The sequence below is a fragment of the Dasypus novemcinctus genome, chromosome 24, assembly GCF_030445035.2.
Source record: "Dasypus novemcinctus isolate mDasNov1 chromosome 24, mDasNov1.1.hap2, whole genome shotgun sequence".
Taxonomy (NCBI): Eukaryota; Metazoa; Chordata; class Mammalia; order Cingulata; family Dasypodidae; genus Dasypus; species Dasypus novemcinctus.
Window position 1 is genome coordinate 18659695 of NC_080696.1, and position 15527 is coordinate 18675221.

Consider the following 15527-nt stretch of genomic DNA (forward strand, 5'->3'; position numbering starts at 1 on the left):
AGTAGTGAAATAAATTTTTTTTATGTTAAAATGGGATCCTTATGACTGAAAACGTTGTGACCTATCTTAAACGCCTGCAAATTTCCAAAAGTAAAAGTAAGCTGGCATTTTTATTAATATCTTTGAGCTTCCAGGATAGCTGCTACAAAGCCTATGTAGTCTTCCATGTTTCAAATTAGGTATCCCCTGCCCCTCACTAGGCCAACTTCAAGGCTTAATGGCTTATTTTACAGGTATTTCTAAAAATACTGGTTTCTCTTCTAGTTTATTTATTCCGTTTTTGTTTGTTTTTTCAGTCGACTACCTACTCAGTGTTGAAGGGATATGGCAATGAGTAAACCTGATCTTGCCTAAAAACCCTGCAGATTAGGCGTAGCACATTAATAGGGAAAGGGCTAAAAGGCTGCACCACAATGAGTGCAGATATTACAGTGATGAGAGAGGAGATAGAAAACAGCCACAATGCAGTTAAGTGTGCAGTGGCTGTAGAGGAACATTAAGTTCTGTTTCATTCACTCTGCTTAACAAAACAGAAAATATGGACTGTGTTTCATCAAGATTTCCATCAAATTTAGTTTAATAAAATAAGTTATGGCTGTACTTGGAAATTCCCTAAACCAATTGAATAAATGAGACATTAATGAGGAGTGCTATAATTCAAGTGCTAGATGATATCTTTGAGCTTTAACATATTTTATATGAAATATTTAAATATTATATATACATATATATAAACATTTTTAATAGGACTCTTTTTACTTGAATTTGACTTATTATAAGTAGTAATTAAAAATCTAACTTTTATAAGCACATCTCTTTCTATCTTCTTCCTCTTCTTTCCCCTCTTCATTCCCACAATGATAATTATCTGTCCTGTAGAGGACATAATGGCTAAGAGGTAATAAGATAGAAATTATATATTCAAAAAGATAATGCTACAGAAGTTATTATTTACAGTTAGCTATTTGGAAATTGCAGTGCTTTTTCAAAACCATTGAAACAAGGTTATTAGTGGCTGGGTTCCCAGGACCAATTCACAAAAGTTTATTTAATCTATAATTCTATGTGGTATATAATATTGTGCTAACTGTACTGTAGAACTCAACCACCACTTATCCTATGGTTGCCACAGACAAATGCATTTTAAGTTCAAACTGGGTTCCCAGGAGCACATTTTCCCCTTGCTTCCCTGTCCCCACCTCTGGCAAACCTTCTCTCTGCTCCCCACCCCCCTTCGTAACTGACGTGTGCTGGGTCCTGGACTGTGAGTGTTTTCTTATCTGATAATTAGAGTGAGGACTCAGCTTGACACCATCAGTCATGGCTCTGGGAACATGGGCAGCGGAGCCTCAAAGCCTGAGAGCTGGGGGAGCCGCCTCAGGGATGGACTGAGGGACGTGGGCACCACCGAATCAGAAGGGGGAAGGGCTGCCTCCTCCTGCTAATGAGTCCTCTGTGTAAATATTCTAGAACCCTGAGGGACAGTCTTCTTCCTCTTTCCACAATGGCTACTGCTTGGGCAGGGCCTTTGGGCGAGGTACACCCCTGCTTCAGTTGGCTGTGGCTAAGGGGTGTGATCATACATGGTGCCTGTGGCTTCTCGTGAGGGGGACAGTGGCCACAGGCATTGAGATATCAGCATCCCTAGCGCAAAGATGCCCATACCCCTGGTGGTACCCAAGATGATTTTTTTGTTCATTATTTTTTTTCCAAGATAATTTTTACCTGATACATTCATGTGCAAATTTTGTTTTAGTAGTTATATTTTTATTAGTAGAATTACCTACTATTTATGGCAAGTGATACTGGTTTTCTATTTATGGTAGAAATATAAATTTCCTATTAAAATATACTTGTGGGGAGCAGATGTAGCTCAAGTTGTTGAGAACCTGCTTCTCATATATGAGGTCCCAGGTTTGATATCCAGTACCTCCTAAGCAAACAAACAAAAGAAAAACCAACTCTCATTGGGGAGTGAGTGTAACTCAGTGGTTGAGCACCTGCTTCCCATTTATAAGGTCCTGGGTTCAGTCTCTGGTACCTCCTATATATATATATATATTTAAGTAAATAATTAACTGATTTAAGGGGAAAAAAGGATGTTAAAGTACAGGAATTCATGTGTTTGAAAGACTACTCTTGGGTGGGGGTTCTAGTAAACTGATATGCCATGTGGTGGGAAAAGTAGGTTTTTCCCAATATGCATTGTGCAATTCCATTTTTAAAAACACATGACGTATACTTAAATGCATAGCTACCCTCAAAAAAAGAAAAGTCTGGAGGTTCAGACGCCAAAATGTTGAAAGTGGTTGGCTACCTTTGGGAGGTGATATTAAGTTTGGTTACTTACAGGAGTGGTAGGAGGGGTGATTTTTGAAATTTTCTTTTCTTTTTTCTAACTGTTTCTAAACTTGTCTTGTGTTTGTATTTTCTAAATTTTTCTGCAATGGAAATGTATTACTTTGGCCATAAAAATATAAATGGAAAACATATATAGCTTTCTCTCTGTTCTCTCCCTTGTCTCTTCCTTTCCTTCTTCAATTATCCATTGTCTTCTCTTCCATTCTCACCTGCTTTGTTTTAGAAGAGAATGTTTAATTTTTTCCCCCTCCAACTTAAGATACCAGTACATCTCATTCAGTAGTTCAGTTTGTACACAAATGTGTAGTAACCCCCAAGCGGTTTCTAGCAGTTTCTAAGTCGCAGTCTTTCCTGTCCTGTCCTGCGATGGGGTAACAGATCATTGCTTTGGGACATCCACCAGGAGAACAGGTAGAAGACCTGCTTCTTTTCCCTTATCTTTGAGTAACTCATTGAATTGCTTTAGCTTACGTGAGACCCTTTAGGGTCTCCATTTCTGTGGCTGGATCAGGCGATATTTCAGATGCTTAGGTTCTATAGGAATCAGTTAGCCCAGGGACAGAGTTTCAATGCTGACAGAGATGGAGATAAACTCTTAGCTGTGTCTAGGTGTCTGGGGTGTGTTTACACCAACACCGTGGTATTGACAACAAGGAGAGCATAGGCAAACTTTGCTCAATTTTCTTAGCTAATCTCCAAGGGAAGGGTACTTAATAATAGTATATAAATACTTCTTGCTAATGAAATATAGTGGTTTTTTTTAAAATAACTTTATTTCAAATTTTTAAAAATAACATGGGAGTGGATATAGCTCAAGTGGTTGAGTGCCTGCTTCCCATGTACAAGGTCCTGAGTTCAATCCCCAGTACCTCCTAAAAAGAGAACAAACAAACAAATGAAAAAAAACAACTTGGGGAGCTGGTGTAGCTCAGTGGTTGAGCACCTGCCTCCCACATTTGAGGTCCTGGATTCAATCCCCAGCCCAACTACCTAAAAAAACAAACAAAAGAAAAGGCAGCACGTTATGAGAACTTTACTCCTAAAAGGTTCTTTCCAGGCACTTTTATCTCATCTAATTCCAACTAATAACTCAGTTTTTTATCTAGTATTTGTAAAGGTATACAGATGAACACAGATTGGTTAAATGACATAGGCAGGTTCTCCTTACTAATGAAAAAAACAAAGAAAATAAAAAACACTTAATTTTAATACTGTGATTGAAATTTAGTTTTAAATAAAAATCTAGTTGATAACTCTAGATAGCCTGAAAGACCTGCTTTCAAAGTTGCTGCCACATCACCCTGCGCTCTTGCAAAGGCTCATCCTCCCTCATCCAGTGGTTGCTAAGCTCCAGTAGCCCAAGAAGGGAGGAAGAGTGCTGCCATTCCCTCCCTTTTGGTTATCTAATTCATGTGTACGATTTTAACCACTTCCGCAGAGAAAAGGCAAACCTGGCTGTTACCGTCTGCAATGACAAGGAGGAGATCATGGCCCAGGCGACCTTCGTGGATTATCCCAACTGGAATGTGTCCAAGCAAAATGCCTGGGTGTCACTGTTCCGCGAGTTTGACAGTGAAATCCCATGCACAGTAAGAAACCACTGAAAATCACTTTAATTGTGGAGGGAAGTCTGATGTTTGTATCTTACCTCTTTTCGGTTTTGGACTACCCAGTTCAAAACTTAAAACAGCAAATATATGCCATCTTGACAATTCAAAATGAAGGTAGCCAGTGGGGTTGGGGTGGACGGGCGGGTCTGAGAGCAGGAGGCCAGTGGTGATAGGAAAGGGTACAATCACCAAACCAGGCAGCTGATGGCCAGGCCCAGATTATGCTCTGGATCTGCAAATGGGAATGAGGAGCAAGGAAGTACTGGAAGAATCAGAATGCCTGCTTCTCAGGCTTCATATTGTTCTGTGTCCTTTAGTCTTCTAAATTTCCGGTATCCTGGTAGGCACCTGCTCTCTACAATTTGCACTCATAATAATCCCAGCAGAGCCTCAGATTTCTGTTGTCCTTAATTCTCAAAGTGACCTCATGGACATACCACCTGATCAGCTAATGGGAAGCAAGGCTAATGGTTCCACAGCCTTGGTGGCTGGTGCCATGTCTGAGTGTCCCCTGCAGCAGCCTGCCAGAGCCATGCCAGCAGTTGGCCCTAGTTTCTGTGGCAAGTCAGAGGCTGCTACTGTTAATGGCACACTGGCCCGTCAGTGAAATTTTAAAGTACGTCCATCAGAAAAGGGGGAATGCCAGCTGAGTACACAAGTGGGTTCATTCGTAGGTTCACCCTACATACGTGTGCATGCACACACACATACACAGACACACGCATACTTCTTTAAGACGAGGGGAGACTACCAGCTAGCTGAATAAATGCCGAATATTTGCTGGGCTATTTATAGCTCTCTAGGAACAGTAAGCAAGTTGTAGATTTTTATTCAGTTGAGGTACAAATAATTTCTGTCTGGTGGCAGAGATAACCTCAGAGGTCATGGGTGATGCCCTTGTAAGACACCAACCAATTTTGTATCCGAGCCAGCCATCTCATCCTAACATTCCTTTATTAAATTGCTTAGAAGTACCCAGCTCCTCAAGCACAGCAAATAGTTTTTATCATCCCACTGACTGCCTCTAAGTAGGTACAATGAATACATTTTTGACATGTTTTGTATTTTCAGGAGGGTCGTGTTTTCACCTTTCTTAAAATTATAAATCAACACCATTATTCATAAACTCTTTTTGCTTTGGTTCCTTTTCTTAGTTTTTTGGTTTCTTTTTTTAGCTACTTCCCACAACAGTATAGAGCTGAGCAGCCAGTGCAGTAGCACCAGCCACATGTAGCTACTGAGCACTTGAAATGTGGCTTAATGTGTGTGAGAATAAAATATACACCAGATTTCCAAATCTTAGTACAAAACAAGGAATGCAAAATATCTCATTATGATTTTATATTGAGTACTTGTCTGATTGATAATTTGAATAAATTGGGTTAAAATTAATTTAAAATTAGGAATGTGGCTTGCATTTGTGGCTCGTATTATTTTTCTATTGATATAGCACCCAGGCTTAATTATTGCCTTTCTGAGGGGTATTAGCATTTGAAATAATGCTCTTGACCTTAAAGCTAAAGAATAAATCTCGAATTCTGTTATTTCTGCTGGACGAGAAAGGGGGACAAAACCTCCAGGTGATAAACCATGTCCTCCTAAATTTCGTCCTGTGGAGAATGTAAGCAGATGTGAAGTGAGGTTTCTGTATGGGATTAAATGGAAAGTGCTCACAATGTTGCCATTTTTCCTGTTGTTATCTGGACTAAGGGTTTGCAGGTGTCGTTTGCCTTTGGAAAGTTTTCAAGCTGGTGAATTGAGCTTGTGAGTCTTCTCTTGCCATTTTATGCATAGCACAGCTCCTTCAGAGTGCTTCTAAGGCATACCCCACTCTCAGGAGTGGAGAAAGAGACACAAGGCTGCCAAGAAAATGATCCAGAAAACTAGGAGCCTAGACTTGGCTTCTTTTGTCCTGACCCAGGAGCTGGCACCACTTCCAGGCAGCCCCTTCACACCTGATTTCCAGAACCTGAATGTTTGCCCATAAACACCAGGGTACTGTGGTGAGGGCACCAATATGTGAAGTGTATAGACCACTTAAAAAGCTCTCAGAAGTTATGGGACAAAGCTCCCTAAAAGCCCAAAAGATTTAACACAAAATTCACATTAGCATCTTGTTCCTTTGAGTTTTTGCCTCCCAGGCTTTCTGGATCCCATGAGTAATATTTGATTCTGTCTCTGGGAATGTTGAACAAAGCAAGCCATTGGATTCGTAATGTGGCATCTGCCTTCATCCTTCAAATTCATAAGAGCATCTTTGCATCGTGTCACTTGAATAGGGCAGCAGCTGCCGACTCGAGGGCCCCGGGAAAAGGGCGATTGTCTTTCCCTTGCCCTAGACACCCCTGAGGACAAGACTACTGAGTTAATAATCGATTTCCCTCCCCGGCAGGCTCTTCCCTGCCTCTGGCCGTTCATGGAGGCAGGAGGATGGGCTGGGTGCCGAGACTCTCTTCTGGTCCCGCTTTCCTTTAATCGTTCTCAGCCAGTGAGTCAGGGAGGCAGCCTGGTCAAGGCCTCAGTGCCCCGCTACGTAGACACGCACAGTCAGCCAGAAATGCGGGGCAGCTGTGTGGCTGTGGTTGTCCCAATCCCTCCTCTCCCGCTCTGACCCAGACTGAGAACTGACTCAGCTGTGATCGTGTCCTCTTTTCTCCTGCAGCCCCTAAACACATTGTTCATGCACCTTTTTGTGGCCGTCGATGAGTATTCCATTGGCTGTTGCAACGAGATTATTCGGTGAGTGGATGGGGCCTGGCAGATGGCAAAGGGCTGTGGGTAGCACCTAAATAAAACATGTTAATGCCCAAAAGACATGAAGGAGACAGTTGGATATTTTTTGGGAAAAAAAAAATTTTTTTTTGGTAAGTTACACAAAATTCTTCGAAGCATTTAATTTGCTTGTCATTTACGACTGTGTTACAATATTTACTTTGAATAACCTATATCTTTGGCTGTCATTTGAGGCAAAAACAGATCGATAGTGCAGTCACTTGAAACTAATTTTGGGGGGAGCAGGTTTCCCCCAGAATAAGGCTTCACAAGCTTGGGTGCTTCTAAAGATAATTTTCCTCAGTGTTGCCTTTAAAAAGGTTTTTTCTCGCGACAGCCTGCAGAGGCATCCTGAATAATGTGGCATGTCACAATATGCCTGGCAGGTCCCCGACCGCCAGCGCCGAGTCTCTCTGACAGGCTGCACAGACTCTGGGGCGGGGCCTCTGCTCTCAAGCCACTTTGTAATATCATACCCAACCCTCCAGCTGCCAGGCCAAAGGTTAACATCAGCAGAAATCTGGTGTGCCGCATGGACATGGCATCCCTTGGCTCTACCACCAGGGGACAGAAAGAAAAAGGGGCCCTTCGGAACCCAGGGAAAAGCAGGGAAGAGAAATCAATGGCCTTGAAGATAGTCTTGCCTTTGTGGATAGAGAGCAAAGGAGTCCACATGGGTTTATGAGCCCCTCTTATTTTAGATGACCTTTGTCTCAATAAGATACCGGCTAGTGGGATCTCCTCATTATTTACACCAGTCCCACCCTCTCTTTGCCTCACCAGGACCGTGTTTAAGGCTGTGCCAGAACTGCACTTCATCTTTCTCATAGTACCTGCCTACATGAGCTTAGGTAAGGCCCATTCAACTAGCTCACATCTCCAATAGTTAACTTAGCAAATGCAGGCTTCAGAGTGCACTTTTTGGAATGGGAAATAAAGATGATCTCCAGGTCCTAAATATATGTTATATGCATGTTTTATTATTATAATAGTTAAACCAAAATCTAAAACAAAAACTGCATTTCGTTGTGAAGCCCTAAAGTTACTCCTTGATAGAATGAGGATGCATGTCTTTCTCTTGGTGATGCAGGCTCGACTCTCATAACTGTTTTTACCCAAGTGGGGATCATCCCCTGCCTGACATTCGAGGAGGAGTTTGCAGTGTATATATGCCACCGGCACAACCATTATCCTCAGCTGCACATCCGCAAAGCCAGGTAAGGCTGGTCCAGCATCTAGGTTACTGAAGCTTTTAAAAATTACCAATTGTTACAGTAAGTGATTATAACTTGGATGAAAGTCTTTTATAAGCCTCATAAACATTATTTCATTGGTAGGTGTTTACAGTTCCCCTTGATTGCATGCTTTGCAGGACTAAATAGCTGATGATACTTATCTGGTTGTATGTGGCTGACAAAGTTGCACATTTGCTACTTATTGGATTCTGAAAATACACAACCCTTAGTTCCACACTGAGTAAAATAACTATTTCAAAAAAAAAACACACTTCAAAAATGAATCTGCTCATTTAGTTTTCCGAGTAAACACCACCTTTTTTCTGACATGGGGTGTAGAAAGAGTCTGTTGACACCAAAGGGGAGTTTTACAAGTTGATGTTCTTTACCATAAGTGCTTCACATAAAATGCCCCAAAGTTCAGCCATCCTGGGGATCATATTTTCCAAAGACAACTGCAATGCCATCTTCCATCCTGTAAACTCTTCCACAGTGTGTCCTGCCACTCTCTCCAGCAAGAAATGGGGTCTACATCTCCATCTTCTCTACTTTATTTGGGTGGATTTGTGGCTTTAACTAGGAAGGGAAGCTGGGTCATAAAGGACCGTGCAGCTTCTGCCTGGTTCTTTGGGGATGTTTGCTCTGGGGGAAACCAGCCACTGTGAGAGCCGTCTGGCTGTCCTGAGCCTGCCGTGTTGAGAGGCCTCGTGTTGGCACCCGGGCTGACAGTCCCAGCTGAGCTTATGGCTGAAAGTCAGCATTGCTGCCAGAGGGTGGGTTAGCCAACACGGCCGTCCAGCCAGGTGGTCCCCCATATCTCTGCTGCCCCAGCTGACATCTGCCTGCTGCCACATGACAGACCCCAAGGGGGAAGGCCCATCTGAGTCCTCCGATATTTCCAGTTCACAAAATTGTGAGCAAAATAAAATAGCTGTTTTGAAATAAGAGCATGTTATGAAAACATTCACAAGGGTGATTGCTTGGCTTAATCTATGAAGAATACAGTTATAACTTCTTGGAACAAGCATTGCCATATTTGATGAATACCGAATTTCTTTAGTAAGGTATTGGATTTTTTTTTTAACCTATTATTTACCAGGTAGTATTGTGACATAGTTAAGAGTTTGCAATGATGGCATCAGATAGATCTGAACTTTGAACTTGTTTCTGCTGCTTGCCAGACGTGTTAACTTAAAAAATAAAAACTTGATCTCTGTGAGCCTCAGTTTCCTCTCTGTCAATGGGTATAAAAGATTGTCTGCCTCATGGGAGTATTGTGATGATTGAATGAGTTTATGCAAGTAAAGCATTTAACACAGTCCTACCACTTGTAAATGCCCAAGAAATGTTCAGTATTATTGTTCAAAGCAGCTCAGAGTTAATGGGGGAGAGAGAACCATATACAACAAACTAGTATGCTGTGCAGCTTAGAAGAGGAAAGGGCAGGGAGGGATGAAGATAGCTTCATAATAGTGCCCCCTCACCCAAGGAAAAAAACTGAAATGCCTATCAACAAGTAAATGGATGAACAACTGTGGTACAACCATTCAATGGAATGTTACTCAGCAGTTAAATGGAGCAAGCTACTTAAATACGAAACAACATGGATTAATTGCAAAAACGTTTTGCTGAGTGAAAGAAACCAGACATTAAAAAAACCCTGTACTGTTGATTCCACTTGAATGCTCTACAAGCACCTGCAAACTAATCCGCAGAGATAGAATCAGATCAGTGGTGTCTCTGGTGGAGCACAGGGAGAGGCTGGAGGGACATGAGGGAATTCGGGGGTGATGGCAATGCTCTCTCTATTGTGTGGGGTGTATGCATTTGTCAGAACTCATGAGAGTGCACTCTTAAGATCTGTGCATTTTACCATATGTCGTTTTACCTTAACGACAAAAAATAATAATAATTTAAAAACCAACTTCCCAGAGAAGGTAGCCCCTGAATCTGGTCTGGAAAGACAGAGAGGTAGAATGGACAAAGATATGGAGGCAGAAAAGCACCTGGAATGTCCTTTTATGGGCAGGTGGGCTGGGGTGGCTGTTGCTCAAGGTGAAGGGAGGAAATCAGGCCATGGATAGCCAAGGCAGAACCTACAGATGAAGACTTTATCTTGTAGGTCTATATGATAACTCTGATTTTCATGTGGGCAACGGCGGATAGGGAAGAGAGCAGAATAGCCTGGCTGAGAAGCAACACAGGTTTGAATTCGGGCAGTGACAGATCAAAGAGATCTGGATGAGGGAAAGGATGTAGGCAGGTGCTTAGATGCAAGAGATGTTTTAGAAGGAAAGCAGGATTTGGTTACCAGATGGATGAAAACATTGAAGGATGAAAATTAATTAAAGACAACTTAGGGTTTTCAAGTTTAGGGGGCATGGTGGTTTCAATAGCTGAAAATAAAAATAATATATTTAGATGTACCACAGAGAGTTGGAAATACAGGTACAGATGGAAGTCAGGTTGGAGATACACATTTATAAGTTGTCAGTTTGTAGGTGAGAGGAGACCATGGGAGTGGGGGAGATTGTCTGGTCTAGGAAAATGTTAAGGTGAAAAAGCAGAGGACAAGGGAAGAATCTGGAAAGATGAAAATGAGCTATGAATGGCATGATTTTTGTCCTATGTGTTTGCTTATTTCATTCAACATCAGGTTTCCAATGTTCATCCATATTGTAGTAGAAATCAAAACTTTTAAAAAAGTGGCAGAAGATGCTAGGGGATCAAGTCAAAAAAGTGAAGAAAAAAAAAAGGCCATTGGATTTGGCAATTAAATAAATCGCAGATGAGATGAATGAAATTGATAAACTTCAAGCCAAATTGGCCAAGAAAAAAAAGACACCATTGCCAATATCAGGAATGAAATAGGTACTATCACTACAGATCCTACAGACATTTGAAGGATTAATATGAGAATACTGCAGAAATCTGTATGTCCATAGATTTGATAACTTAGGTGAAACAGACAAATGCCTTGAAAAACACCAACTATCGAAACTGACTTTAGAAAAAATAGATAACTTGAGTAGCTCTTTATCTATTAAAGAAAAGTCCCTGGTAAGCTTTCAGTGAGAGGGAAGGGAGCTATTGGCCCTGATTCTGGCCTCTCCCACACCGTCTCCCCATGCCCGCATCCCAGTCCCCATCCTGCTGTGCTTTTCCTCTTTTTCTCTTGTTCTCAGAGTGAACTTTTGGTTTTGACTGTGAGTGGGACACTTGCTGGGGGCCCCCTTGGACTCCATGTTCCTACGTGCCTTCTTTGGCCTCAGCTTTCCCCCAAGCTACTCCCTTTGGCTCCTCTCTGCCAACCTTGACCTTCAGTAACCAGCCTTTCCTCTGACTACTGGGTTTGGAGTCTAGGGTCTCACAATGAGGTGAATGATAAGAGACCAGAAAGTGAAGGCAGGAGGGATATTCACCACTCATTAGAGAAGTTTGGTGATGAAGGGAGAGGAGAGAGAGGCCAGAAGCTTATCTGTGCATGTTGAACATTATGCCACCAATAAAGCATGGTCCTTCTTTTAGTATTCACGAGGAGCATTTAAGTTACATTTTGAAGTCCAGACAGCATGTGTCTAGAAAAAGATCACCAAGCTCAGATACAAATCATCCATCTAATTTGGAACAAGAGAAAAGAAACCTCATAGAAAACAATTTCTCATTACTTTCTTTTTTATTAATAACTAAATATAATCCTCTCTTTGTAAAACCCTTTTGATCATGATAGAATTAACTAATGTGAGCCAAACACATCAGAAGAAAAGGAATTTTGCAAGTGAAGTAACATTTTAAATTGTTTCTATTATGCCTTTCAAATATTCATTCCTGATTTATGAAATTTGTCTTGTAGGTGTCAGCACAGGTAAGTAGGCCTTTCTACCCTTCAAGAAATTATATCCTATAAAAAAATTTTCTTGTAAAAGTATTTAAAATTAAGCTTTTCAAAAATTATGTTGTGAGAAATTTCCTTAACTGCGTAGGTTCTTGAAAATAATCTAATATTAGCTGCATTTTTATCTTCATTTTTTTTAAAAGCTCTCATTTTTCATCCTACCATTTACTAATTATTTGGGGGGATGGTTCATTTGTTAAAATGGTTTTATAGTCTCAAACCAGAAAAACTTAGCAAATATTACCCATTCATCCATTCTTCTATTTGAATATGTTAAGTACATATACATAATGTATATATACATATGTACATTCATAATACTTTATATAGAGACATTGTCAAATGTCCTGTTTTTTTCCCATAATAAAATAATTTTAATAAAAACATAGTTTAAAGGAAGTGTCAAAAGCTGAGTGTCAAATCAAAGCTGTAAACTCCATCTGTTTGAAGGCTCTCTTGAAGAATTATTTCATAATCAGTTGTGATTTTTTGATGGAAACTTCAACTCAGTGATTTCAGAGTCAGGGGAGCTCTTCTACTTCTGTCACTACAGGTGTCTCTGGGTGACAGCCTGCAGCCTTTCTGAAAGTAATATAGGAGCCTCCCCATGAAGGCCAGAAGGAGACCAAAGTATGGCAGAGATGCTTGATTGGTCTGGACAGGAACTCAGGGTGGTACTGAACCCCAGCAAAAAAGGATGATCTTTCAGCTCCACAATTTTCATTCTTTCTCCTACAACACCTTAGCCAACAAACTTCAAGCCTTGCTCTTCCAAACATTTTTTTCAAGACTGGATTCACCTCAAATCTGTGGCAGTGTCTCTCTTCCAAGTAGTCTGGATCTCCATAGAGTTTTCTCATGACCGAGTTCTTGGTCTGGAACAGGGCTCTCCTCTTGCCCAGACTCATGGTTCTACCCATCTGCCCAGGATTGTGTTCTGGCTTGTCTTTGAGCATGGGATGGCTTGGTTAGGGTTGAATTCTGCAGAATTGGCATCTTGCCATCCCCCAGTACATTTTTTGAAAATTCAACCACTGCCAACTGCATTCCTAAGCACAAACCCAAAAAAAGGCCTTTTCTGTTTTCAAGCCCAGGCAATTGCTTGAATTTTTCCTTCTGTTCCTCAAACACCCAACCCTCCTGGAACCAGCACTCCATGAACACTGTAGAGCTTCTGCCAAGCTTTGTGGTACCATATGGGCTCTTCTTATAAGGTGCTCAGTTCTAGGTCTGTGGAATCTATGTACTTTTTTTCCAATTTGTAGTTGATGACCAGTGCAGAATGTTCCAGAGTTTTAATGACAGGCGTATGAGTTTGAGAACTTAGTGTATTTGCCAATGAGGGCAATAGAGAAGGTTTCCAGCAAGAAATCATATCAGTCATCCATCTCTTTCCATTTCATCAGCGTTTTTTGTAGCTGCCTCTCAATAGGAAGGTCAAGTCTTCGAAGGAAATAGTCTATAGCCCCTTGCTCCTCTAACAACCAGGGGACTCAGTAAATGGCCGAGATGTCACGGACACAGATTACTTTGTTCAGGTTCAGCATGGCAGAACATTGCTATTTTCTCTTTCATTGATGTGTCCAGAGGATTTGAGCACCTGCACACAACCAGATTTGGGGAAAGCCGGAGCCCTCTAAGTTCCTGAACGTTCTGGGTTACTCTAGTCTTCTGTTCCCCTATTGAATTTGGCTGAAGAACTAGACTGATATGAATATTACAAAAGTTCCCTCTTTTGACTTTGAAATGGAACTGAAACATAAAGCCTCAATAAAGGGTATGCTTTCTATATCTCCCACAGTTCCACCGAACTCAATAACATACTTGTGGTTCCAGGCCATCTTTATCCAGGTATTAAAGCCTGTCTCATTACCCACTCCTGGATTGCACCTGTGATGTGAGGGACAGCTTGGATGGTTTTCCCCAAGTGATTTCTTTTATGTTCCTTATTAATGTCATACTGGTATATCTGTCCAGGGTCAGATTATTGTTCTTGGTGAGGCGAATGTCAGGGAACCACTCATAGTTACCCAGGTCAAGATTTACTTCCCCACCGTTATCCAGCACAAAAACCTCACCATACTCATAAGGATAGAATGTTCCTGAATCAATGTCGACGTATTCATCAATTTTTTAAAAATATATTTTTATTGAAGTATATCATTCATACATGATCATGCATAAACAATAAGTGTAAAGATTGTGAACTTAGAAAATAAACATATATAACATCATACAGCAGTCTCATACATCACCCCTCCATCAACACGTTGCGTTACTCTGAAACATTTGTTACAAACTATGCAAGAACATTGTCAAAATAATACTACAGACTATAGTCCCTATCCTCTATTTGGTGTCTTTTTTCCCCAACCCACCCTATTTTTTAAAAATATATTTTTATTACAAAGGTTGTGAACTTGCAAAACCATCATGCACATGTGTAGAAATCCATACAACACCCCGTCACCATCACACCCCATCACCACCACACCACATACCATATCTCATACAGATTGTGAGATAATATCATCATACTGTTATGTATGGGTCAATTTTAATTGAAGTTATATGTAACCCACATGACTTCAGTAATGTACCCACACTGCTGGCGATGATTCCTTTTCCAATTCCTGATATAACACCACCAATACCTAGAATGTACTTCATTTTACTTCTTGGCTTGATGCTGGCTCCAGATCCTCCTGTCAGCAAAAGGACTCAGTGGGCAACGCATGCAGCGAGCCCTGCATAGCCAGTGAACAACCCTGGCTGCACACGCTCTGCAGTCTTTCATGGAGGTGGGCTCTAGGCCCAAATGTTCTGTTAATTGTATTTTCTTACTTAATATAGCAGCTCATCATCTCTCCAGGTCAATTTTATTCTTTTTAATGGCTGTATGACATTTCATCATATGGTTCTAATAGAATTCATTGAATCATTCCTTAAGTTGTTTTCATTTTTTTCTGTAGCAAATAATACTGTGCTAAACAGCTTTGTACAACAATCTTTAAGCACTTGTGCTATTTTTTTCTGTAGTATAAATTCTTAGAAGTGGAATTTCTGGACAAGAGTACATAAATAATCAAGTTTAAAAATTGATACTATCAAATTACTCAACCACAACATCATGTCAATTTATACTCCAGCCAAAAGAGTACTATTTTCTTACACCCTCTACCAATGCTGGGTGTTTCCAGTTATCAAAAGTATTGCCCAATCTCTTTGTAATTAGTAGTGCCAACACATGGGTATGATAGTTGTTGAAAGGGAAAAAGCCATATATATCACTAAAAGAAAAGCTAAAAAATGAAACATGGGACTGTAGAGCATACTGAACCTTCTTGTGAAAAATGAATATGGTTAATAGTGCATATATAAGAATGTTTTTCTCTGAAACAGAACAAGTGTACCTTAATGTTACAAGAGGTCAATTATTGGTACAAAAATATAACCAAAACAAACTATGGATGGTAGTATATAGTAATATATTAATAATCTTCCACCAATGGTAAAAAAGTAAACATGCTAAGTGAAAGAAACTAGACAAAAAGTACTACATTTTGTATGACTCCATCTCTGCAAAATGTAAATATAAATAAATTAGAGACAGAAATCAGTTAGCAGTTATGTATGTCAGGAAGGACAGAGAGG

At 40.6% G+C, this 15527-nt stretch overlaps 1 protein-coding gene and 1 pseudogene across 13 annotated transcripts in view; one reads left to right on the forward strand and one right to left on the reverse strand.

The window, feature by feature from the left end:
- CFAP61 (cilia and flagella associated protein 61) overlaps window positions 1-15527 on the forward strand; it is a 309663-nt gene that overhangs the window by 18101 nt on the left and 276035 nt on the right. For 8 of the 13 annotated variants that reach the window (XM_058286761.1, XM_058286762.1, XM_058286763.1 and 5 more), the window contains exons 3-6: window positions 3800-3950; window positions 6634-6710; window positions 7527-7594; window positions 7834-7960. In XM_058286761.1, the coding sequence (XP_058142744.1) occupies window positions 3800-3950; window positions 6634-6710; window positions 7527-7594; window positions 7834-7960 (423 nt within the window). The remainder of the gene's footprint in view (window positions 1-3799; window positions 3951-6633; window positions 6711-7526; window positions 7595-7833; window positions 7961-15527) is intronic. The other 5 variants (XM_071211579.1, XM_071211580.1, XM_071211581.1 and 2 more) reach the window with 1 other exon arrangement.
- Window positions 12375-14543, reverse strand: LOC139437547 (CTP synthase 1 pseudogene; annotated as a pseudogene).